The following is a 26,176-nucleotide window of genomic DNA, read 5'->3' as shown; positions in this document are numbered from 1 at the left end:
TACAGGTGTGCCAAGCTTGCAGCGTCATACCCAAGAAGACTTGAGGCTGTAATCGCTGCCAAAGGTGGTCAACAAAGTACTGAGTAAAGGGTCTGAATACTGATGGAAACGTAATCCATTTTTTTTATTTTATAAATTTGCTAAAATTTCAAAAAAACTAGTTTTTTTTCTATGTCATTATGAGTTATTGTATGTAGTTTGAGGAGGGAAAAAACAACAATTTAATCCATTTTAGAATAAGGCTGTAACGTAACAAAAATGTGGACATAGTCAAGGGGTCTGAATACTTTCTGAATGCACTGCAGAACAGGACCTGCTTCTCTGACATGTAGAGTAATGAAGCAAGACATTTCTATCAGTACGTTAAGCCTTTCCAACTGCGTGCCAGGTCCCACGGTCAAGCTCAGCTCTGTACAGTACTACTGCAGTACTACAAGAGTAAAACTATAGTACTGCACTCCTGAGTCAAGGCCAGGGGGCTGAAGCAGAACGGAGGCTGTGGACGAGAGGCTGAGCTGAAGCGCCCTATCAGAGTAAGGGAAGGGTCAGCCTATCATAGCAGAGGAGGGGAAGGAGTAGCCTATCAGAGAAGAGGGATCTGGTTATTTAACGTCATTAAATATTGGTCTATTGATTTGTAACAGACTCGTTAGTGCAATCAATCTTTTTTTTTTTCCTTTTTTTAAAAATCTAATTTCTTGTAACAACTGAACAGAGAGACATCGTGTCTGGACAATAACTAAACAAGCAGGCCATCACAGCAGAATGTGTACAGAACCGGAGAGATACACCTGTCCTGATCTCCATGGTAATAAGACATTACAGGTGTAGTTTAGTAGCACTAGGTATGCAGGTAGGTACAGACGGACCCTGACAGGGTAGGTACACAGAGAGAGATATTAGAGGTGTAGTTGAGTAGCACTAGGTATGTAGGTAGGTACAGACGGACCCTGACAGGGTAGGTACACAGAGAGAGATATTACAGGTGTAGTTGAGTAGCACTAGGTATGTAGGTAGGTACAGACGGACCCTGACAGGGTAGGTACCCAGAGAGAGATATTACAGGTGTAGGGTGTAGTTGAGTAGCACTAGGTATGTAGGTAGGTACAGACGGACCCTGACAGGGTAGGTACACAGAGAGAGATATTAGAGGTGTAGGGTGTAGTTGAGTAGCACTAGGTATGTAGGTAGGTACACAGAGAGAGATATTACAGGTGTAGTTGAGTAGCACTAGGTATGTAGGTAGGTACACAGAGAGAGATATTACAGGTCTGGGTACAGCTGCCGAAGCCTTCAGGTCCAGTCTGAAGTGGTTTCATCTGCTGGACTGAGTGGGGGAGAAGCTAGAGACGGGTAAGGTCGGAGCAAAACCCTGCACAGCCAGTATCTCTCCAGGAGCTGGGTTGGACACCCCTGTAGAGCATTGGTTCCCATGCCCCCCCCCCCCCCCCATTACTGGTTTGTTTTTAAAAAGAACTCGTTCGTCTTTAAACTTTCTCTTGAAAGTTGTAATAGTAGAATCCAAAAGGTATCTAATTGGGTATTACATCATCAGCTCCTCATGTCAGACCTTACAGAGATGTTTAATACTGGTCAGACATGTCCAGATCAGCTAGCCACGTCAGCTAGCCATGTCCAGATCAGCTAGCCATGTCAGCTAGCCATGTCCAGATCAGCTAGCCACTTCAGCTAGCCATGTCCAGATCAGCTAGCCATGTCAGCTAGCCACTAGCCACGTCAGCCAACGTCTTTTAATTTGTTTTTTTTAGCCCATAGCCCAATACACATTAGGCATGGCAGAAATGTATAGAATTGCAAGAAATGTTGCTTTAAAACTGAAACATTTATTTTGCACCCCATGACAAAATGTTTACAATTGCAGGAAATAGGTTTAAAAACCTGCAACATGTCCTCTCCACCAACGAGAGGAACTGTGTGTCATGAACAGTGCTGTACCAATAGAATAGATGGGGGGATGTTCTCCAATGCTGGAAGGGGGGCCCAGAGTAAAGACGTTTGGTAAACCCTCCTCCAGATCAATCTGTTAGGCTTGTAGGGCCATGGTCTGGACTGGTCTGGACTGGTCTGGACTGGTCTGGACTAGACTAGACTGGTCTGGTCTGGTCTGGAGAACATTATGGAGGACGACTGGACAGTGGACTGAATTCCACTAGCACAATATTTTAAAGCTGCATATCCAACAAATCGCTTGTCTTCGGACAGATAAACACACCTCATTCTCTTGTTTAGGAACAGAGAGCAAGACAATCACAACGTTGTAAAATCTCCACTATCTGGATGCCTTGTTGTGTCACCATCCTGTCCAATAGAAGATCCTCTCCTCCCTGCTGACTGGAAGACAAGAGGAAGGAGAGCGATTTCTTTCTTTCTTTGTGGTTCCGATGTCATCTTCTCTTGCTCCCATTTTTCCTCCTCTTCCTCATCCTCCCCCTCCTCTTCCTCCCCCTCTCTTATTTCCTGATGCAGTTGGGCCAGCTGAGTCCTCCGCAGGCTGCAGACACCACTACATACAGGACCACCTGACGAGAACGGACAACATAGTTCAGACTATTACACACACACACACACACACACACACACACAGTACAGTACCTACCAGTGACACCACCACTACGACGACAGTCAGTTTGAGGTTCTTCATACACATAGCTCTGGCCAGGTTACGGCTGGTGGTCTTAAAACTCACAGACTGGAGGAGAGAGGAAGTTAATGATGCCCTGAGCTGGGTTATAGGCGCAGTAGTAGGATAGTTGGTGTATAGTTGAGTAAATTGTAGTAGATTAGAATGTGACTCACTGAGCCAACCAGGTTCTCCGTTTTATCAATCAGCAACTCCAACTTCTCTCCCCTCTGAGCCACCAAGTCTGTAGGAAACACAGAGGAAACACAAGAAACTAAAATACACTGGATCCTCAAACCCTTCTCCCTTAGACCCTAATACAGCGGCAGTGGTGGATGTAGGACCCTAATACAGCGGCAGTGGTGATGTAGGACCCTAATACAGCGGCAGTGGCGGATATAGGACCCTAATACAGCGGCAGTGGCGGATATAGGACCCTAATACAGCGGCAGTGGCGGATATAGGAGCCTAATACAGCGGCGGTGATGTAGGACCCTAATACAGCGGCAGTGGCGGATATAGGACCCTAATACAGTGGCAGTGGCGGATGTAGGGCCCTAATACAGCGGCAGATGTAGGACCCTAATACAGCGGCAGTGGCGGATGTAGGGCCCTAATACAGCGGCAGTGGCGGATGTAGGGCCCTAATACAGCGGCAGTGGCGGATGTAGGACCCTAATACAGCGGCAGTGGCGGATGTAGGACCCTAATACAGCGGCAGTGGCGGATGTAGGACCCTAATACAGCGGCAGTGGCGGATGTAGGACCCTAATACAGCGGCAGTGGTGGATGTAGGACCCTAATACAGCGGCAGTGGCGGATGTAGGACCCTAATACAGCGGCAGTGGCGGATGTAGGACCCTAATACAGCGGCAGTGGCGGATGTAGGACCCTAATACAGCGGCAGTGGCGGATGTAGGACCCTAATACAGCGGCAGTGGCGGATGTAGGACCCTAATACAGCGGCAGTGGCGGATGTAGGACCCTAATACAGCGGCAGTGGCGGATGTAGGACCCTAATACAGCGGCAGTGGCGGATGTAGGACCCTAATACAGCGGCAGTGGCGGATGTAGGACCCTAATATAGCGGCAGTGGCGGATGTAGGGCCCTAATACAGCGGCAGATGTAGGGCCCTAATACAGCGGCAGATGTAGGACCCTAATACAGCGGCAGTGGCGGATGTAGGACCCTAATATAGCGGCAGTGGCGGATGTAGGACCCTAATATAGCGGCAGTGGCGGATGTAGGGCCCTAATACAGCGGCAGATGTAGGGCCCTAATACAGCGGCAGATGTAGGGCCCTAATACAGCGGCAGTGGCGGATGTAGGGCCCTAATACAGCGGCAGTGGCGGATGTAGGGCCCTAATACAGCGGCAGTGGCGGATGTAGGACCCTAATACAGCGGCAGTGGCGGATGTAGGACCCTAATACAGCGGCAGTGGCGGATGTAGGACCCTAATATGTAGCCCTAATACAGCGGCCAGCGTGGCTGATGTAGGACCCTAATACAGCGGGCAGTGGCGGCGTAGACCCTAATACAGCGGCAGTGGCGGATGTAGGACCCTAATACAGCGGCAGTTGGCGGATGTAGACCCTACTACAGCGGCAGTGGCGGCTGTAGGACCCTAATACAGCGGCAGTGGCGGATGTAGGACCCTAATACAGCGGCAGTGGCGGATGTAGGACCCTAATACAGCGGCAGAAGTGGGGATGTAGGACCCTAATACAGCGGCAGTGGCGGATGTAGGACCCTAATACAGCGGCAGTGGCGGATGTAGGACCCTAATACAGCGTCAGTGGCGGATGTAGGACCCTAATACAGCGTCAGTGGCGGATGTAGGACCCTAATACAGCGTCAGTGGCGGATGTAGGACCCTAATACAGCGGCAGTGGCGGATGTAGGACCCTAATACAGCGTCCAGTGGCGGATGTAGGACCCTAATACAGCGTCAGTGCGGAGTAGGACCCTAATACAGCGGCAGTGGCGGATGTAGGACCCTAATACAGGCGCCAGTGGCGGATTGTAGGACCCTAATACAGCGGCAGTGGCGGATGTAGGACCCTAATACAGCGGCAGTGGCGGATGTAGGACCCTAATACAGCGGCAGTGGCGGATGTTAGGACCCTAATACAGCGTCAGTGGCGGATGTAGGACCCTAATACAGCGGCAGTGGCGGATGTAGGACCCTAATACAGCGGCAGTGGCGGATGTAGGACCCTAATACAGCGGCAGGGCGGATGTAGGACCCTAATACAAGCGGCAGTGGCGGATGTAGGACCCTAATACAGCGGCAGTGTGCGGATGTAGGACCCTAATACAGCGGCAGTGGCGGATGTAGGACCCTAATACAGCGGCAGTGGCGGATGTAGGACCCTAATACAGCGGCAGTGGCGGATGTAGGACCCTAATACAGCGGCAGTGGCGGATGTAGGACCCTAATACAGCGGCAGTGGCGGATGTAGGACCCTAATACAGCGGCAGTGGCGGATGTAGGACCCTAATACAGCGGCAGTGGCGGATGTAGGACCCTAATACAGCGGCAGTGGCGGATGTAGGACGCTAATACAGCGGCAGTGGCGGATGTAGGACGCTAATACAGCGGCAGATGTAGGACGCTAAATACAGCGGCAGTGGCGGATGTAGGACGCTAATACAGCGGCAGTGGCGGATGTAGGACGCTAATACAGCGGCAGTGGCGGATGTAGGACCCTAATACAGCGGCAGTGGCGGATGTAGGACCCTAATACAGCGGCATTGGTGGATGTAGGACCCTAATACAGCGGCAGTGGTGAATGTAGGACTGGAGTCTTATCTCACCGATGTTGCGTACCATGATGCCTTTCAGGTCGTCAACCTGCATCTGAGTCTCAGTCAGACGATCTGATGGAGGAGAGGAATGGTGCTTCTAGAGAGACAGACAGAGAGAGAGGAGACACAGAGGGAGAGAGGGAGAGAGGGAGGGAGAAGGAGACACAGGGAGTAAGAAGGAGACACAGGGAGGGAGGGAGGGAGGAGGAGACACAGGGAGGGAGAAGGAGACAGGGAGGGAGGGAGGGAGGGAGGGAGGGAGGGAGAAGGAGACACAGGGAGGGAGAAGGAGACACAGGGAGGGAGGGAGGGAGGAGGAGACACAGGGAGGGAGAAGGAGACACAGGGAGGGAGGGAGGGAGGGAGAAAGAAGGAGATACAGGGAGGGAAGGAGGGAGGGAGAAGGAGACACAGGGAGGGAGGGAGAGAGAAGGAGACACAGGGAGGGAGAGAGAAGGAGACACAGGGAGGGAGGGAGGGAGGGAGAGAGAAGGAGACACAGGGAGGGAGGGAGAGAGAAGGAGACACAGGGAGGGAGGGAGGGAGGGAGGGAGGGAGGGAGGGAGGGAGGGAGGGAGGGAGGGAGGGAGGGAGGGAGGGAGAAGGAGACAGGGAGGGAGGGAGGGAGAGAGAGAGGGGATCAGTGGTATGGTGTTCATGTGACTGAAGGTAAACAGACTATCCTCACAAATGCTAATGGTGTGTGTGTGTGTAGTGTGCGTGCCTTTGTATGTGTGTGTGTTTTCAGTGGTGTGGTCATGCGCTCAGAGTTCACCCAGAGGCAGAGTTGTCATGCTCCCCTCACGAGCCCCTCCTTACACAACCTCCCCTCCACTAACCCTTCCTCCAGCTTCTCCACAGCCATAATCCGTTCAGCCCAGTCCCTGTCTGGCCCCCTGCCTCGCTCTGGCCCCCTGCCTCGCTCTGGCCCCCTGCCTCGCTCTGGCCCCCTGCCTCGCTCTGGCCCCCTGCCTCGCTCTGGCCCCTTTGAGCTGACAGTGCGTTCCTCATCTCTCCTGCCACTAGTGATTGGCATTCTGAGTCTTGTCTTCGTCTCCCAAATGACTCTTTGTTTAGTGGCGCTTCACATGTCCCTAAAACCATGTTGAATAGCTCATCTCTAACATAAAGCCCACAGAGTTGCCTGCCATTGGCAGATCGTGGCATGTGAGTTCACAGCCATTTTTACCTGACCTAATGATTAGATGAGAGTGGAATAAGCAAACAGGAAGTCGAACGCAGGAAGTTTGTTGTGGTGATACAGCACTTCAGTGTTTTATACTTCTATAAACACTTAGCTATACGTTATGTACAGTTGAAGTCAGAAGTTTACATACACATTAGCCAAATACATTTAAACTCAGTTTCACAATTCCTAACATTTAATCCTAGTAAAAATTCCCTGTCTTAGGATCACCACTTTATTTTAAGAATGTGAAATGTCAGAATAATAGTAGAGAGAATGATTTATTTCAGCTTTTATTTCTTACATCACATTCCCAGTGGGTCAGAAGTTTACATACACTCAGTTAGTATTTGGTAGCATTGCCTTTAAATTGTTTAACTTGGGTCAAATGTTTCGGGTAGCTTTCCATAAGCTTCCAACAGTAAGTTGGGTGAATTTTGTCCCATTCCTCCTGACAGAGCTGGTGTAACTGAGTCAGGTTTGTAAGCCTCCTTGCTCCCACAGGCTTTTTCAGTTCTACCGACAAATTTTCTATAGGTTTGAGGTCAGGGCTTTGTGATGGCCACTCCAATACATTGACTTTGTTGTCCTTAAGCCATTTTTCCACAACTTTGGAAGTATGCTTGGGGTCATTGTCCATTTGTAAGACCCATTTGTGACCAATCTTTAACTTCCTGACTGATGTCTTGAAATGTTGCTTCAATATATCCACATAATTTTCCTCCCTCGTGATGCCATCTATTTTGTGAAGTGCACCAGTCCCTCCTGCAGCAAAGCACCCCCACAACATGATGCTGCCAGAGTCTGTGTGTGTGTGTGTGTGTGTGCGCGTCTCACCATCTGAGCCATCAGAGTGGAGGAGAACTCTGAGTTCATAGCGTAGGGAAGGGCCGTCTGAGCTCTGGAACCATACGTCGTCTGGAAACGCTTCTTCACCTCTCCCAGGAAGCTGAACGCACGCGACCGCTCAAAGTCCTGACAGACAGACAACACAGTCAGACAGTACAGTCCCAACAGAGAGACAGTTAACACAGTCAGACACTACAGTCCCAACAGACCTGGAAACAAAGGGTAGTGCATACGGCCCAGTACATCACTGGGGCCAAGATTCCTGGCATCCAGGACCTCTATACCAGGCGGTGTCAGAGGAAGGCCCTAAAAAATGCCAAGGACTCCAGCCACACTTGTCATAGACTGTTCTCTCTGCTACCGCACGGCAAGGAGTACCGGAGCGACCAAGTCTAGGTCCAAGAGGCTTCTAAACAGCTTCTACCCCCAGGCCATAAGACTCCTGAACATCTAATCAAATGGCTACCCAGACTATTTGCATTCACCCCCCATTTTACGCTGCTGCTACTCTCTGTTTATTATCTATGCATAGTTACTTTAACTCTACCTACATGTACATATTACCTCGACTAACCGGTGCCCCGCACACTGACTCTGTACCGGTACCCCCTGTATATAGTCTCCACATTGACTCTGTACCGGTACCCCCTGTATATAGTCTCCACATTGACTCTGTACCGGAACCCCCTGTATATAGCCTCTACATTGACTCTGTACCGGTACCCCCTGTATATAGTCTCCACATTGACTCTGTACTGGTACCCCCCTGTATATAGCCCTGCTATTGTTATTTTACTGCTGCTCTTCAATTATTTGTTATTTTCACATAAGCTTTGAGGGTGGCCTTGAGGCCGATAAGTAAAGCTTAACCTCACTAGGGTAGGGGGCACTATTTTCACCTCCAGATGAAAAGCGTGCCCAAAGTAAACTGCCTGCTACTCAGGCCCAGAAGCTAGGATATGCATATAATTGGTAGATTTGGATAGAAAACACAAAATTTTCCAAAACTGTTAAAATAATGTCTGTGAGTATAACAGAACTGATATGGCAGGCGAAAACCTGAGAAAAATCCATCCAGGAAGTGGGATTATTTATGTTTGTAGTTTTCTATTGAATGCCATTACAATATCCATTGACTTAGGACTCAAATTGCACTTCCTATGGCTGCCACTAGATGTTAACAGTCTTTAGAAATTGTTTCAGGCTTGTATTCTGAAAAATGAGGGAGTAAGACCAGTCTGAATGAGTGGACCCTGCAGTGTCCCAGAGGTTTTTCATGCGGGCGACCGAGAGCCTTGTTTTCCTTTTATATTGATGAAGCTTTTGACCGGTTGAAATGTTATTGATTATTATGACTAAAAACAACCTGAGGATTGATTATAAACATCGTTTGACATGTTTCTACGAACTTTACTGATACTTTTCAGGTTTTTTGTCTGTCTGTTGTGACTGCCTTTGAGCCTGTGGATTACTGAACAAAACGTGAAGAAAACTGAGGTTTTTGGATATAAAGAGGGGCTTTATCGAACAAAACAAACATTTATTGAGTAAATGGGAGTCTTGTGAGTGCAACCATATGAAGATCATCAAAGGTAAGTGATTCATTTTATCACTATTTCTGACTTGTGTAACTCCTCTACTTGGCTGGTAACTGTTTGTAATGATTTGTCTGCTGGGCGCTGTCCTCAGATAATCGCATGGTCTGCTTTCCCCGTAAAGCCTTTTTGAAATCTGACACCGGACTTTGATAAACAAGAAGTTCATCTTTAAACCGATGTATAACACTTGTATGTTTTATAATGAGTATTTCTGTTTTTGAATTTGGCGCTCTGCAATTTCACTGGATGTTGGCCAGGTGGGACGGTAGCCACTAAGCTAGTGGCAAGGTAGACAACTAGCCACTAAGCTAGTGGCAAGGTAGACAACACTGTTGAGACCAACAACACTGACATGTTGCTAACTAGCTAGCTAACGTCAGCTAACCCAATGCAGTAGCTAGCAGTTTGCCTGCTGAACATCGGGTAACATGAGCAAGAGATTCACCACCGTAGCGAACTTCACCATAGAAAACATTTTAAAAAACTGAACCCCGACCCCCTCTAAAGGACCCAACCCCGACCCTCTAAAGGACTCAACCCTCTAAAGGACCCAACCCGACCCCCTCTAAAGGACCCAACCCGACCCCCTCTAAAGGACCCAACCCCGACCCTCTCTAAAGGACCCAACCCCCTCTAAAGGACCCAACCCCGACCCCCTCTAAAGGACCCAACCCCGACCCCCTCTAAAGGACCCAACCCCGACCCCCTCTAAAGGACCCAACCCCGACCCCCTCTAAAGGACCCAACCCCGACCTCCTCTAAAGGACCCAACCCCAACCCTCTCTAAAGGACCCAACCCCCTCTAAAGGACTCAACCCCAAACCCCTCTAAAGGACCCAACACCCTCTAAAGGACTCATCCCCGACCCCCCCCTAAAGGACCCAACCCCGACCCCCTCTAAAGGACTCAACCCCGACTCTCTAAAGGACCCAACCCCCTCTAAAGGACCCAACCCCAACCCTCTAAAGGACTCAACCCCGACCCCCCCCTAAAGGACCCAACCCCGACCCCCTCTAAAGGACTCAACCCCGACTCTCTAAAGGACCCAACCCCCTCTAAAGGACCCAACCCCAACCCTCTAAAGGACTCAACCCCGACCCCCCCTAAAGGACCCAACCCCGACCCCCCCTAAAGGACCCAACCCCGACCCCCCCTAAAGGACTCATCCCCGACCCCCCCTAAAGGACCCAACCCCGACCCCCCCTAAAGGACCCAACCCCGACCCCCTCTAAAGGACCCAACCCCGACCCCCTCTAAAGGACTCAACCCCGACCCCCTCTAAAGGACTCAACCCCGACTCTCTAAAGGACCCAACCCCCTCTAAAGGACCCAACCCCAACCCTCTAAAGGACTCAACCCCGACCCCCCTTAAAGGACCCAACCCCAACCCCCCCTAAAGGACCCAACCCCGACCCCCTCTAAAGGACTCAACCCCGACTCTCTAAAGGACCCAACCCCGACCCCCCCTAAAGGACCCAACCCCGACCCCCCCTAAAGGACCCAACCCCAACCCCCCCTAAAGGACCCAACCCCGACCCCCTCTAAAGGACCCAACCCCGACCCCCTAAGGACCCAACCCCCTCTAAAGGACCCAACCCCCTCTAAAGGACCCAACCCCGACCCCCTCTAAAGGACCCAACCCCGACCCCCTCTAAAGGACCCAACCCCGACCCCCTCTAAAGGACCCAACCCCGACCCCCTAAAGGACCCAACCCCGACCCCCTAAAGGACCCAACCCCGACCCCCTAAAGGACCCAACCCCGACCCCCTAAAGGACCCAACCCCGACCCCCTAAAGGACTCAACCCCGACCCCCTAAAGGACCCAACCCTGACCCCCTCTAAAGGACTCAACCCCCTCTAAAGGACTCAATCCTATCATGCTAATTAGATGTTTACCGGTGTGTGGACATCGACTCTAGGGGGTTAACACAGTTGTCAAAAAATATATATATATACTGCAGCACACCCATATAGAATGGCAGGTTATTCAGATACATTCAGCTTTGTAAACCAAAGAACACTATATACACTCGGTCTCTCACAAACACACACATTAAAACTAAAGCCTGTATACTCACGTCATCAGTGATACACAGGTATATGATTCTGTCATGGCAGATGTAGTGGAAGAGATAGCTGAAGGACAAGACAAGATACTCAGTCAGATACTCAGTTTGATTTGATCTTCACGGTCACACTAACATCAGTTACACTACAAGTAGAACAGGACTGTCCACCTCCAGGGGGATATGTGTGTGTGGCTGTCTGAGTGTTTACGCTACCTGCCATGGCTGTAGGTGAGCTTGTTGTTCTCCGATGGTATCTTAGCTAGGATCTGTTCTGTCACCTCCAGGAAGTTACCGCCACACCACGCATGCTTTGCCAGGATGGTACTGCCGCGGGCAACCACCGCAAACAGGATCGCCATGGCTGTGGACAGACTGGGTCAGGGAGGACAGCTGGTCAGGGAGGACAGCTGGTCAGGGATTCACTGAGAGAGATGGAGGGAGGGAGGGAGAAAAGTTATGAGGAAGGAGAGGGATAGAGAGAGATGGTGGGTTAACATGTTTTCACCACTAAGCTAGTGGCAAGGTAGACAACGAATAGTAGACAAGTCTACAACAACACTGTTGAGACCAACAACACTGACATGTTGCTAACTAGCTAGCTAACGTTAGCTAACCCAATGCACTAGCTAGCCGTTTGCCTGCCTGCCTGCCTGCTGAACATCGGGTAACATGAGCAAGAGATTCCCCACCGTAGCTAACTTCACCATTATCGCTCTGAATAAAACGAAAGTAACTAGTTAAGTAGGTTGATGTCTGGTTAGCATAAACTACAACAATGACGTTAACAAAGACTGCCGTGCTCATCCCTGGTACGGAAGGTTGCGATCATCACGACACATCATAGCTAGCAATAATACGACCATATAAATGGTTTTGTGAGCAGTACTAAACAATAACACATAAATGAGGCATACCTGCGATGTTCAGCAGTCTTCAAAACGATGTGTTTTCAACATTAAAACAACTGTTACGTTTAATCCTCTCTGACTGACTTCTGCTTTCCCAGAGCCTTCATCACAAGCTTTATCTGGTTCCATCCAGGGAAATGTGGTTTTTTGCTTCCTGAACATGAATATGCATACGGGATGTTGAACTACACTTCCTGGTGTGCAGCTACTTCCTGGTTGTGTCTGACCAACGTCACGTGTTTTTTTTAATGCGCGTCACGTTTACGCGACGAAACAGGAAACGTTGTAGTCGAGTGTTTTCTTTTTCTTCTCTTTTCGAGCATGGCGGGGGTAGATGGAGAAAAGAAATCGGTATTGGAGATGGTAAGTGTTGCTAACTATTTTACCGAACAGGGCATGAAAATATGCCTCTGAATTAGTTGTCTGAAATTGTTCTCATGTGGTGCCATAATTCGGTTTTCCACGGGTCGTGTGGAAGAAGATTCACGGGCACTGGTCGTGATTTGACTACAGTAGCGTTATGTCAGACCAGGCACTGTTAACTCAAATACACAATGTACATCATTATTTGAATCAAGCCTGATCCATACTGCCTGTGTTGCCAGTTATCTAGGGTTTGTTTGGACAACTCGTTAATTTAACCGGCAAGAGGTTGACTGTACAACAACCTGTAATTTTTATTTTATTTTATTTCACCTTTATTTAACCAGGTAGGCAAGTTGAGAACAAGTTCTCATTTACAATTGCGACCTGGCCAAGATAAAGCAAAGCAGTTCGACAACATACAAAAACACAGAGTTACACATGGAGTAAAACAACATACAATCAATGATGCAGTAGAAAAAAAAAAAGAAAAATTTTTTTTAGATAGCAGTCCACTGGGGACAGTGTTTCCATTATATTTAGTTTATTCAAAGGCCATTACACGTGTTTGTGCGCTACTCTTCCTTGGGTCCAGCAAAATTAAGGCATTTTATATATTTTTAAAAAACATTACAATACATTCAGACTGTGTGCCCTCAGGCCACTTCTCCACCACTACCACGTATCTACAGTACTAAATCCGTGTGTGTGTGTGTGTGTGTTGCTTCACAGTCACCACTGTTCCATAAGGTGTTTTTAATTTTTTTAATCTAATTTTACTGCTTGCATCAGTTACTTGATGTGGAATAGAGTTCCATGTAGTCATGGCTCTATTTAGTACTGTGCACCTCCCATAGTCTGTTCTGGACTTGGGGACTGTGAAGAGACCTCTGGTGGCATGTCTTGTGGGGTATGGATGGGTGTCTGAGCTGTGCGCCAGTATTTCAAACAGACAGCTCGGTGCATTCAACATGTCAATACCTCTCATATATATATATATATATATATATATATATACACATACATATATATATATATATATGTATGTATATATATATGTATGTGTGTATATATGTGTAGTGATTAAGTCAATCTCTCCTCCACTTTGAGCCATGACAGTAATAATGCATATTATTAATATTTGCTCTCTGTGTACATCCAAGGGCCAGCAAAGTTCCAAAGAAAAAGCCATATCTCAGACTGGCCAATAAAAATGTAATATTAAGATGTGCAGGAGAACACAGACACTGGACAGAGGAACTCTGCCTAGAAGGCCAGCATCCCGGAGTCGCCTCTTCACTGATGACGTTGAGACTGGTGTTTTGCGGGTACTATTTAATGAAGCTGCCAGTTGAGGACTTGTGAGGTGTCTGTTTCTCAAACTAGACACTCTAATATACTTGTCCTCTTGCTCAGTTGTGCACCGGGGCCTCCCACTCCTCTTTCAATTCTGGTTAGAGACAGTTTGCGCTGTTCTGTGAAGGGAGTAGTACACAGCGTTGTACAAGATATTCAGTTTCTTTGCAATTTCTCACATGGAATAGCCTTCATTTCATTTTCAGAACAAGAATAGACTGACGAGTTTCAGAAGAAAGGTCTTTGTTTCTGGCCATTTTGAGCCTGTAATCAAACCCACAAATGCTGATGCTCCAGATACTCAACTAGTCTAAAGATGGCCAGTTTTATTGCTTCTTTAATCAGAACAACATTTTTCAGCTGTGCTAACATAAATGCAAAAGTGTTTTCTAATGATCAATTAGCCTTTTAAAATGATAAACTTGGAGTAGCAAACACAACGTGCCATTGGAACACAGGAGTGATGGTTGCTGATAATGGGCCTCTGTACACCTATGTAGATATTCCATTAAAAATCAGCCGTTTCCAGCTACAATAGTCATTTACAACATTAACAATGTCTACACTGTATTTCTGATCAATTTGATGTTTGTTTATTTTAATGGACAAAAAATATGCTTTTCTTTCAAAAACAAGGACATTTCTTAAGTGACCCCAAACCTTTGAACGATAGTATAGGTTCAGAACTTTTATGAAATAGCACAGTTACAAATCAAACTGGATGGACATCAGAAATAGAGGAATGCCAGGACCAAAAACAAATAAAATATAACTATTGTAAAATAGATTGTGTCTGTAAAATGTGTATAGTATGTATAAGCTGGAAGTAGAAGCGTAAGTGTTGTTGTTTATTCGTTTACTCCAATTAGGGGAGGGGTGGTAGTATAATAATAATAATACAGGAAAGTACTTTCAAAAAAGAATGGGTGTATGTGTCTTTACCCCCAAAAATATATGAGGGATTGGAAATGATGCAGACAATTACATTGTTGCTTCCATCAATGTATCTGCAATATTAAAGCTGATCCACAAAAAAACACTATCCAATTACAATCTGTGTGTACAATATTTACACTAGATATACTAGGAATGATATATACAGCAGGATATATGTTAGTGAGCTATATATAAATACACTGTATAAACACTAGAGGTTTTGCTGTTTATATTCAGTCACATTCCTGTAAAGATTAGAGAGGATCTCATGTTAAATACTGTTGAAGTAATATGGCTACAGGTTCATCTGCCTCACCTAAAGCCCATTCTGGTGGGAAGCTGCTATAGACCACCAAGTGCTACCAGTCAGTATGGGGAAAATATATGTGATATCAACATTTACATTTTAGTCATTTAGCAGACACTCTTATCCAGAGCGACTTACAGTAGTGAATGCATACATTTCATGCATTTTTGTTGTGTTAGTCGGCTAGTTACTAAGGTTCAGGGAAACTGGGTGTTAGCCGGCTAGTTACTAAGGTTCAGGGAAACTGGGTGTTAGTCGGCTAGTTACTAAGGTTCAGGGAAACTGGGTGTTAGCCGGCTAGTGACAAAGGTTCAGGGTAGAGTACTGGGTGTTAGCCGGCTAGTGACTAAGGTTCAGGTTAGAGTACTGGGTGTTAGCCGGCTAGTTACTAAGGTTCAGGGTAACTGGGTGTTAGCCGGCTAGTTACTAAGGTTCAGGGTAACTGGGTGTTAGCCGGCTAGTTACTAAGGTTCAGGGTAACTGGGTGTTAGCCGGCTAGTTACTAAGGTTCAGGGTAGAGTACTGGGTGTTAGCCGGCTAGTTACTAAGGTTCAGGGTAGAGTACTGGGTGTTAGTCGGCTAGTTACTAAGGTTCAGGGAAACTGGGTGTTAGCCGGCTAGTGACTAAGGTTCAGGGTAGAGTACTGGGTGTTAGTCGGCTAGTTACTAAGGTTCAGGGAAACTGGGTGTTAGCTGGCTAGTGACTAAGGTTCAGGGTAGAGTACTGGGTGTTAGCCGGCTAGTTACTAAGGTTCAGGGTAGAGTACTGGGTGTTAGTCGGCTAGTTACTAAGGTTCAGGGTAACTGGGTGTTAGCCAGCTAGTTACTAAGGTTCAGGGTAACTGGGTGTTAGCCGGCTAGTGACTAAGGTTCAGGGTAACTGGGTGTTAGCCGGCTAGTGACTAAGGTTCAGGGTAACTGGGTGTTAGCCGGCTAGTGACTAAGGTTCAGGGTAACTGGGTGTTAGCCGGCTAGTTACTAAGGTTCAGGGTAGAGTACTGGGTGTTAGCTGGCTAGTTACTAAGGTTCAGGGTAACTGGGTGTTAGCCGGCTAGTTACTAAGGTTCAGGGTAGGTGAGGACTGTGTGTTTTAAGGGGCTGATGGAGCAGACGAGGGCTGTGTGTTTAAGGGGCTGATGGTTTTATCTGTCTCCAGGTGCAGGCTGATGGAGCAGACGAGGGCTGTGTGTTTAAGGGGCTGATGGAGCAGACGAGGGCTGTGTGTTTAACGGGCTGATGGAGCAGACGAGGGCTGTGTGTTTAAGGGGCTGATGGTTTTATCTGTCTCCAGGTGCAGGCTGATGGAGCAGACGAGGGCTGTGTGTTTAAGGGGCTGATGGTTTTATCTGTCTCCAGGTGCAGGCTGATGGAGCAGACGAGGGCTGTGTGACGTTTGTTCTTCATGAGGAGGATCACACCCTGGGGAACTCTCTACGTTACATGGTTATGAAGAAGTTAGTCTCTAACCTCTAACCCCTAACCTCTATCCTCTAACCTCTAACTCCCTCTGCTACAACTTCAGGTTAGTTCTTGACCCCTGACCTTTAACCCCAACTCCCTCCTTTACATGGTCAGGTTAGTTCTTGACCCCTAACCCTTGACCCTGGGCAACCAACGTCCTTTGACCCAGGGCCTTAATCCACCCCTAGCCCCCGTTCCACAGCCCCCAGTGAGATGTGTTGGTGTTGTCAGTAGGTGTCCGCCTTGCCTGGAGGTGGTCTTGGTCGAACCTTGGTTATATTGGTGTCTCCTGTGTATTGGTGTCTCCTGTGTATTGGTGTCTCCTGTGTATTGGTGTCTCCTGTGTAATGGTGTCTCCTGTGTAATGGTGTCTCCTGTGTAATGGTGTCTCCTGTGTAATGGTGTCTCCTGTGTAATGGTGTCTCCTGTGTATTGGTGTCTCCTGTGTATTGGTGTCTCCTGTGTAATGGTGTCTCCTGTGTATTGGTGTCTCCTGTGTATTGGTGTCTCCTGTGTAATGGTGTCTCCTGTGTATTGGTGTCTCCTGTGTATTGGTGTCTCCTGCGTAATGGTGTCTCCTGCGTAATGGTGTCTCCTGCGTAATGGTGTCTCCTGCGTAATGGTGTCTCCTGTGTAATGCCTTACCGTAGTGATATGTGGTAATGGTCTGTTTCTGCTGTGTGTTTAGCCTGGATGTAGACTTCTGTGGTTACAGCATCACTCACCCCTCTGAGAGCAAGATCAACTTCCGTATCCAGACACGAGGTACGTAGGAGGACACTTCTCTCCTCCACCCACTCTGCTCTGTTCTTCTCTCCTCCACCCACTCTGCTCTGTTCTTCTCTCCTCCACCCACTCTGCTCTGTTCTTCTCTCCTCCACCTACTCTGCTCTGTTCTTCTCTCCTCCACCCACTCTGCCCTGTTCTTCTCTCCTCCACCCACTCTGCTCTGTTCTTCTTTCCTCCACCTACTCTGCTCTGTTCTCTCCTCCACCCACTCTGCTCTGTTCTTCTCTCCTCCACCCACTCTGCCCTGTTCTTCTCTCCTCCACCTACTCTGCTCTGTTCTTCTCTCCTCCACCCACTCTGCTCTGTTCTTCTCTCCTCCACCCACTCTGCCCTGTTCTTCTCTCCTCCACCTACTCTGCTCTGTTCTTCTCTCCTCCACCCACTCTGCTCTGTTCTTCTCTCCTCCACCTACTCTGCTCTGTTCTTCTCTCCTCCACCCACTCTGCTCTGTTCTCTCCTCCACCCACTCTGCTCTGTTCTTCTCTCCTCCACCCACTCTGCTCTGTTCTCTCCTCCACCCACTCTGCTCTGTTCTTCTCTCCTCCACCCACTCTGCTCTGTTCTTCTCTCCTCCACCCACTCTGCTCTGTTCTTCTCTCCTCCACCCACTCTGCTCTGTTCTTCTCTCCTCCACCTACTCTGCTCTGTTCTTCTCTCCTCCACCCACTCTGCTCTGTTCTTCTCTCCTCCACCCACTCTGCTCTGTTCTTCTCTCCTCCACCCACTCTGCTCTGTTCTTCTCTCCTCCACCCACTCTGCTGCGTTCTTCTCTCCTCCTCCACCCACTCTGCTCTGTTCTCTCCTCCACCCACTCTGCTCTGTTCTTCTCTCCTCCACCCACTCTGCTCTGTTCTTCTCTCCTCCACCTACTCTGCTCTGTTCTTCTCTCCTCCACCCACTCTGCTCTGTTCTTCTCTCCTCCACCCACTCTGCTCTGTTCTTCTCTCCTCCACCCACTCTGCTCTGTTCTTCTCTCCTCCACCCACTCTGCTCTGTTCTTCTCTCCTCCACCCACTCTGCTCTGTTCTTCTCTCCTCCACCCACTCTGCTCTGTTCTTCTCTCCTCCACCCACTCTGCTCTGTTCTTCTCTCCTCCACCCACTCTGCTCTGTTCTTCTCTCCTCCACCCACTCTGCTCTGTTCTTCTCTCCTCCACCCACTCTGCTCTGTTCTTCTCTCCTCCACCCACTCTGCTCTGTTCTTCTCTCCTCCTCCACCCACTCTGCTCTGTTCTTCTCTCCTCCTCCACCCACTCTGCTCTGTTCTTCTCTCCTCCACCCACTCTGCTCTGTTCTTCTCTCCTCCTCCACCCACTCTGCTCTGTTCTTCTCTCCTCCTCCACCCACTCTGCTGCGTTCTTCTCTCCTCCACCTACTCTGCTGCGTTCTTCTCTCCTCCACCTACTCTGCTCTGTTCTCTCCTCCACCCACTCTGCTCTGTTCTTCTCTCCTCCACCCACTCTGCTCTGTTCTTCTCTCCTCCTCCACCCACTCTGGTGTGTGTGTGTGTGTGTGTGTGTGTGTGTGTGTGTGTGTGTGTGTGTGTGTGTGTGTGTGTGTGTGTGTGTGTGTGTGTGTGTGTGTGTGTGTGTGAGTGAGTAATGCGGACATTCCTGAATAGAAATCACCAGACTCCAATCAGCATGTTTACTCTCGGTCGACATCCTGGTTTAAAGACAGCTTGTCATTCTATTGGGGGGTTGTCCTGTAGCCGCTAGCCTCCACAGCTTTTAGGAAACTGTGATCTGTGTGTGTCAGCTGACCAGGATGTTATTCTTGCCTGGAACGCGTGTGTGTGTTTGTTCCAGGTGGGGTTCCAGCAGTGGAACCTTTGAGAAGAGGACTGAATGAGCTCACTGATGTCTGTCAACACGTCCTCAACACCTTCCAGGTGCCCTCCATACTTCCACACGGAAGCAGGCCATCTTTATTATTTTCACAACTGTTTCTCTCTTCTGTCTCTCGCTGAAGGTCACCAAAACAATGTCAGTTATAACACCAGTGGGGACAGTCAGTTATAACAGCAGTGGGGACAGTCAGTTATAACAGCAGTGGGGACAGTCAGTAATAACAGCAGTGGGGACAGTCAGTTATAACAGCAGTGGGGACAGTCAGTAATAACAGCAGTGGGGACAGTCAGTTATAACAGTAGTGGGGACAGTCAGTTATAACAGCAGTGGGGTCAGTCAGTTATAACAGTAGTGGGGACAGTCAGTTATAACAGTAGTGGGGACAGTCAGTTATAACAGCAGTGGGGACAGTCAGTTATAACAGCAGTGGGGTCAGTCAGTTATAACAGTAGTGGGGACAGTCAGTTATAACAGTAGTGGGGACAGTCAGTTATAACAGTAGTGGGGACAGTCAGTTATAACAGCAGTGGGGACAGTCAGTTATAACAGCAGTGGGGACAGTCAGTTATAACAGCAGTGGGGACAGTCAGTTATAACAGCAGTGGGGACAGTCAGTTATAACAGCAGTGGGGACAGTCAGTAATAACAGTAGTGGGGTCAGTCAGTTATAACAGCAGCGGGGACAGTCAGTTATAACAGTAGCGGGGACAGTCAGTTATAACAGTAGCGGGGACAGTCAGTTATAACAGTAGCGGGGACAGTCAGTTATAACAGTAGCGGGGACAGTCAGTTATAACAGTAGCGGGGACAGTCAGTTATAACAGTAGCGGGGACAGTCAGTTATAACAGCAGCGCGGACAGTCAGTTATAACAGCAGCGCGGACAGTCAGTTATAACAGCAGCGTGGACAGTCAGTTATTAACAGTAGCGCGGACAGTCAGTTATAACAGTAGCGGGGACAGTCAGTTATAACAGTAGCGGGGACAGTCAGTTATAACAGCAGGGGGGACAGTCAGTTATAACAGCAGGGGGGACAGTCAGTTATAACAGTAGTGGGGACAGTCAGTTATAACAGTAGCGGGGACAGTCAGTTATAACAGTAGCGCGGACAGTCAGTTATAACAGCAGGGGGGACAGTCAGTTATAACAGCAGGGGGGACAGTCAGTTATAACAGCAGCGGGGACAGTCAGTTATAACAGCAGCGGGGACAGTCAGTTATAACAGTAGCGGGGACAGTCAGTTATAACAGTAGCGGGGACAGTCAGTTATAACAGTAGCGGGGACAGTCAGTTATAACAGTAGCGGGGACAGTCAGTTATAACAGTAGCGGGGACAGTCAGTTATAACAGTAGCGCGGTGGGGACAGTCAGTTATAACAGTAGTGGGGACAGTCAGTTATAACAGCAGTGCTGTGGGGACAGTTAGATGCTGTTTACAGTTGTTTATGATCAGATCTCTGCTGTTAACCTGATTGATGTACCCTATTATCTGCTGTGTTATTGGGTTAACGTGTGTGTGTGTGTGTGTGTGTGTGTGTCTAGAGGAGGGTGACTGAGTTCAGATCACAGCAGGAAGACGTCATGGATTGAGGATCCCAGCTGGAGCGTAGACGGAATATGAAACATACGACTCTGTATTTTGATCCTAATGCTGTACATTGTTGATAGTTAAGCCAGAAAAAGGATTTATTTTCCCAGTGAACCAATATCATGTTGTATTATTATTGGACGGGTATCCAGTCGGCATGACATTGTGTTTGTCTAAACTCTAATAAAGTATTTTATAAGAGAATTGACTCGTTTGTCGTGACTGGTGTGATTTATAATTCCATTAATCAGATGAGGGATGTGTCGCAAATAGCACCCTATTCCCTATATAGTGCACTACTTTTGACCAGGGCGCCCTATTCCCTATATAGTGCGCTACTTTTGACCAGGGTCCATAGGGTTCTATTTGGGACTCGGTGGAGAGCCGTCTCCCTACAGAGGAACAGACATTGACACCACTTTATGAAACCATTCTGTAGGATCTGTCCGGGCTAAGTTCACCTTTTGGTGCAGTTTAACTCTCAGAACCTGTCCGGGCTCAGTTCACCTGGAGTCTGTTGGTGCGGTTTAACTCTCAGAACTTAGTCTGGAAAGCATTCAACAGAACAAACTGATATCAACATTTTATTGGTCATGTACACATTTTGCAGATGTTATCGCAGGTGTTGCATAATGCTTATGTTTCTAGCTCAAACAGTGCAGTATACCTAACAATACAAAACAGTACACACAAATCCTCAAAATGAAAGGAATTAAGAAATATCAGAACGAGCTAAGTCAGTCTGCATTCGAGAAGTATTCAGACCCCTTCCCTTTTTCCACATTTTGTTACGTTACAGCCTTATTCTAAAATGTACTAATTAAATAAAATGTCTCATCAATTTACACACAATACCCCATAATGACAAAGAAAAAACATTTTTTTTTATAGAAAGGTTTGCAAATGTATCAAAAATAAACAGATACTGTATATACATAAGTATTCAGACCCTTTGCTCTGAGACTTGAAATTGAGCTCAGGTGCTTCCTGTTTCCAGTGATCATCCTTGAGATGTTTCTACAACTTGATTGGAGTCCACCTGTGGTAAATTAAATTGATTGGACATGATTTGGAAAAGCACACACCTGTCTATATAAGGTCCCACAGTTGACAGTGCATGTCAGCAAAAACCAAGCCATGAAGTTGAAGGAATTGTCCGTAGAGCTACGAGACAGGATTGTGTCGAGGTACAGATCTGGGGAAGGGTACCAAAACATTTATGCAGGATTGAAGGTCCTCAAGAACACAGTGGCCTCCATCATTCTTAAATGGAAGAAGTTTGGAACCACCAAGACTTCCTAGAGCTGGACGCCCGGACAAACTGAGCAATCAGGGGAGAAGGGCCTTGGTCAGGGAGGTGACCAAGAACCAAATAGTCACTCTGACATACTTTCCGAATGCACTGTATCTTTGTAGTAGTGACTGGATGTATTTAAGTGTAATTAATAACTTCACCATGCTCAAATTTGCTCAATTGCAATTACTTTGCCACTATGGCCTATTTATTGCCTTACCTCCTTACCCTATTTGCACACACTGTATACAGATTTTCTATTGTGTTATTGTCTGTTTGTTTATTCCATGTGTAACTCTGTGTTATTGTTTGTGTCGAACTGCTTAGCTTTATCTTGGCCAGGTCGCAGTTGTAAATGAGGATTTGTTCTCCACTGGCCGACCTGGTTAAATAAAGGACTGTTCTCCACTGGCCACCTGGTTAAATAAAGGACTGTTCTTCACTGGCCACCTGGTTAAATAAAGGACTGTTCTCCACTGGCCACCTGGTTAAATAAAGGACTGTTCTTCACTGGCCACCTGGTTAAATAAAGGACTGTTCTTCACTGGCCACCTGGTTAAATAAAGGACTGTTCTCCACTGGCCACCTGGTTAAATAAAGGACTGTTCTTCACTGGCCACCTGGTTAAATAAAGGACTGTTCTCCACTGGCCACCTGGTTAAATAAAGGACTGTTCTCCACTGGCCACCTGGTTAAATTAAATAAAAAGATAATCCATGCAACTAATGTGACTCAAACTTATTTATGCGAAGTGGTTAAATACCTATTGACTGAACATTTCAGCTTTTTTTATTTTTTTTATTACTTTGTTAAAATTTCTAGAAACATAATTCCACTTTGACATTACGGGGTAATGTGTGGAGGCCAGTCACCAAAAAACTAAATGTAATCCATTTTAAACACTAAATGTAATCCATTTTAAACACTAAATGTAATCCATTTTAAATTGTGACACAACGAAATGTGGATAAAGTGGAGGGGTGTGAATACTTTCTGGAGGCGCTGTATGTGTTTTTTATTTTAATCCAGTGCCCTGAGTACATCAACCTCAAGAGCCTTAAGAGTCAAATGGTTCAGTGTTTCCTGTCCCATCGTTGATCTCAGTGGGTCTTTGACAAGCCATCTGTAATAAGAACCACTCCCCTGATGGTAACAGGTTAAGTCAAGAATATTTCGCACGGCAGATTCCTCTGTCTCAACATGTGAAGCAATTCCCTGGCAGATGTTTTCTCACTTTCTATCAGTTCTTTAAACTGGATGATTTCATCTGGACAATAATGTTGCAAATCAGATATATCCTCTGAAGGTTGAGTGTAGACTAACGTAGGTATTGTGAGGAAAGTGAAGGCACATTGTTTAAAGTCCAAAGCAGTTATTTAGCTCTTTCTATGACTCATACCTCCTATCCAACTCGGCAATAAGTGTGTCAATCACAACAGTAAACACACCGACGGTAAATTTCTTCTACCTCGTACCCCTGCACATCCACTCGGTTCTGGTACTTCCTGTTTATAGCCATGTTACTACCTGGTACTTCCTGTATATAGCCATGTAATTACCTGGTACTCCCTGTATATAGCCATGTTATTACCTGGTACTCCCTGTATATAGCCATGTTATTACCTGGTACTTCCTGCATATAGCCATGTTATTACCTCGTACCCCTGCACATCCACTCGGTTCTAGTACTTCCTGTTTATAGCCATGTTATTACCTGGTACTTCCTGCATATAGCCATGTTATTACCTCGTACCCCTGCACATCCACTCGGTTCTGGTACTTCCTGTTTATAGCCATGTTATTACCTGGTACTTCCTGTATATAGCCATGTTATTACCTGGTACTCCCTGTATATAGCCATGTTATTACCTGGTACTCCCTGTATATAGCCATGTTATTACCTGGTACTCCCTCCCTGTATATAGCCATGTTATTACCTGGTACTCCCTCCCTGTATATAGCCATGTTATTACCTGGTACTCCCTGTATATAACCATGTTATTACCTGGTACTCCCTGTATATAGCCATGTTATTACCTCATACCCCTGTATATAGCCATGTTATTACCTCATACCCCTGTATATAGCCATGTTATTACCTGGTACTCCCTGTATATAGCCATGTTATTACCTGGTACTCCCTCTATATAGCCATGTTATTACCTCATACCCCTGTATATAGCCATGTTATTACCTGGTACTCCCTGTATATAGCCATGTTATTATCTGGTACTCCCTGTATATAGCCATGTTACTACCTGGTACTCCCTGTATATAACCATGTTATTACCTGGTACTCCCTGTATATTGCCATGTTATTACCTGGTACTCCCTGTATATAGCCATGTTATTACCTGGTACTCCCTGCATATAGCCATGTTATTACCTGGTACTCCCTGTATATAGCCATGTTATTACCTGGTACTCCCTGTATATAGCCATGTTATTATCTGGTACTCCCTGTATATAGCCATGTTATTACCTGGTACTCCCTGTATATAGCCATGTTATTACCTGGTACTCCCTGTATATAGCCATGTTATTACCTGGTACTTCCTGTATATAGCCATGTTAACTCCTAATACTGTGTTTTACTTTAGTATTATTACTATGTTCTCTGCATTGTTCGGATAGGAGGTTAAGAAGCATGTCACTGTTAGTCCACCTGTTGTTTACCAAGCATGTGAGGAATAACCGTTGATTTGGACAAACCACAGGCTCGGTCTCTGATGACTCATCCGCGTCTTCTCTGTCTCTGATGACTCATCCGCGTCTTCTCTGTCTCTGATGACTCATCCGCGTCTTCTCTGTCTCTGATGACTCATCCGCGTCTTCTCTGTCCCTAATGACTCATCCGCGTCTTTTCTGTCCCTGATGACTCATCCGCGTCTTCTCTGTCCCTGATGACTCATCCGCGTCTTCTCTGTCCCTGATGACTCATCCGCGTCTTCTCTGTCCCTGATGACTCATCCGCGTCTTCTCTGTCCCTGATGACTCATCCGCGTCTTCTCTGTCCCTGATGACTCATCCGCGTCTTCTCTGTCCCTGATGACTCATCCGCGTCTTCTCTGTCCCTGATGACTCATCCGCGTCTTCTCTGTCCCTGATGACTCATCCGCGTCTTCTCTGTCCCTGATGACTCATCCGCGTCATGTCATATGCCATAGGTTACCTCGTTACACTACGTTCATGTCATATGCCATAGGTTACCAACCACACAGCCAGCAACACAGCCAACCACACAGCCAGCAACACAGCCAACAACACAGCCAGCAACACAGTCAGCAACACAGCCAACACAATCACTTCAAACTGAAGCTGGAAAGACTGCAAACTAGCTGCACTTCGTTTCATGTTACCATATTTCTTCATATATGTCCATAATGATGCCAGGTAATTCATGATTTCAACTAGCTGAGAAACGCTGCCTGCCTGTCTCGTCCCGACTCCCGACATGTTCATTACTACGGGACAGCTGGAGGTCGAATTTGAATATTGAAACAATGTTGCAAATGTCTGAGAGATAGACCACTAGGTTTATAAAAATCTCCGCTGTTGAAAACTAAATGTGAGATAATGTCTAGATGCTTTTTATAGTGGACATCAAGTTTATAAATTGCCTGGCTGGGCTGATGAGACAGTGGATTGCACAGTCAGATGGAACAGAGTAAATAGGCATTTCAACGGCATAGATTTAGCCAGTGGTAACTCCTGGAATAGACACCTGCTGGAATCTGGTTTTAACCAATCAGCATTCAGGACTAGACCCACCCATTGTATAATTAAGCAATAAGGCCAGTAGGGGTGTGGCATATGGTCAATATACCACGGCTAATGGCTGTTCTTAGGCACGACGCAATGCAGAGAATGATAGTCAAATAACAAATGATAGTCCCGCTAAACACAAACCACAAGGGATGGTGTAGTGCTGCAGAATGCTGTGGAGGCCATGCTGGTTAAGTGTGCCTTGAATTCTAAATAAATCACAGACAGTGTCACCAGCAAAGCGCTCCCACACCATCACACCTCCTCCTCCATGCTTCATGGTGGGAACCGTTCCTACTCTGCATCTCACAAAGACACAGCGGTTGGAACCAAAAATCTCAAATTTGGACTCATCAGACTAAAGGACAGACACAAGTAATTTTTCCAACAATTGTTTACAGATTA

At 47.1% G+C, this 26,176-nt stretch overlaps 2 protein-coding genes and 1 long non-coding RNA gene across 3 annotated transcripts; 2 read left to right on the top strand and 1 right to left on the bottom strand.

Moving 5' to 3' along the window:
• The first annotated feature begins 587 nt into the window (after positions 1 to 587).
• Positions 588 to 1,236, top strand: LOC115166158 (uncharacterized). The gene is made up of 3 exons (XR_003870281.1): positions 588 to 853; positions 1,101 to 1,152; positions 1,215 to 1,236. It is a non-coding gene; the product is annotated as an uncharacterized LOC115166158 (long non-coding RNA).
• Positions 685 to 12,227, bottom strand: LOC115166141 (vesicle-associated membrane protein 7). Its single transcript, XM_029719878.1, has 8 exons — positions 12,070 to 12,227; positions 11,369 to 11,577; positions 11,165 to 11,222; positions 7,476 to 7,613; positions 5,462 to 5,549; positions 2,818 to 2,885; positions 2,618 to 2,710; positions 685 to 2,540 (listed from the first exon to the last, which is right to left on the bottom strand). The coding sequence occupies exons 2-8, from the start codon at positions 11,512 to 11,514 to the stop codon at positions 2,472 to 2,474; spliced, it is 660 nt and encodes a 219-aa protein (XP_029575738.1). The 5' UTR covers positions 11,515 to 11,577; positions 12,070 to 12,227; the 3' UTR covers positions 685 to 2,471.
• Positions 12,228 to 12,310: 83 nt separating this feature from the next.
• On the top strand, positions 12,311 to 20,920 carry polr1d (RNA polymerase I and III subunit D). The gene is made up of 5 exons (XM_029719890.1): positions 12,311 to 12,426; positions 16,382 to 16,479; positions 17,175 to 17,251; positions 19,083 to 19,165; positions 20,667 to 20,920. Exons 1-5 carry the CDS (start codon positions 12,385 to 12,387, stop codon positions 20,712 to 20,714), a joined length of 348 nt encoding a protein of 115 aa, XP_029575750.1. The 5' UTR covers positions 12,311 to 12,384; the 3' UTR covers positions 20,715 to 20,920.
• Positions 20,921 to 26,176: the final 5,256 nt, after the last annotated feature.

Source organism: Salmo trutta, chromosome 3, assembly GCF_901001165.1.
Source record: "Salmo trutta chromosome 3, fSalTru1.1, whole genome shotgun sequence".
Lineage (NCBI taxonomy): Eukaryota > Metazoa > Chordata > Actinopteri > Salmoniformes > Salmonidae > Salmo > Salmo trutta.
This window is presented reverse-complemented; position numbering and strand designations above follow the sequence as displayed.

What these genes read in the sequence shown, in the direction of transcription:
- polr1d (XM_029719890.1), top strand. Translation starts at nt 12,385, where the DNA reads ATGGCGGGGGTAGATGGAGAAAAGAAATCGGTATTGGAGATG. An exon ending in CGTTACATGGTTATGAAGAA is followed by an intron (nt 16,480 to 17,174) that starts GTTAGTCTCTAA and finishes CTGTGTGTTTAG; the next exon opens with CCTGGATGTAGACTTCTGTG. An exon ending in CTTCCGTATCCAGACACGAG is followed by an intron (nt 17,252 to 19,082) that starts GTACGTAGGAGG and finishes TGTTTGTTCCAG; the next exon opens with GTGGGGTTCCAGCAGTGGAA.
- LOC115166141 (XM_029719878.1), bottom strand. Translation starts at nt 11,514, where the DNA reads ATGGCGATCCTGTTTGCGGTGGTTGCCCGCGGCAGTACCATCCTGGCA. An exon ending in ACCTGTGTATCACTGATGAC is followed by an intron (nt 7,614 to 11,164) that starts GTGAGTATACAG and finishes TCTGTCTGTCAG; the next exon opens with GACTTTGAGCGGTCGCGTGC. An exon ending in TCGTAGTGGTGGTGTCACTG is followed by an intron (nt 2,541 to 2,617) that starts GTAGGTACTGTA and finishes CGTTCTCGTCAG; the next exon opens with GTGGTCCTGTATGTAGTGGT.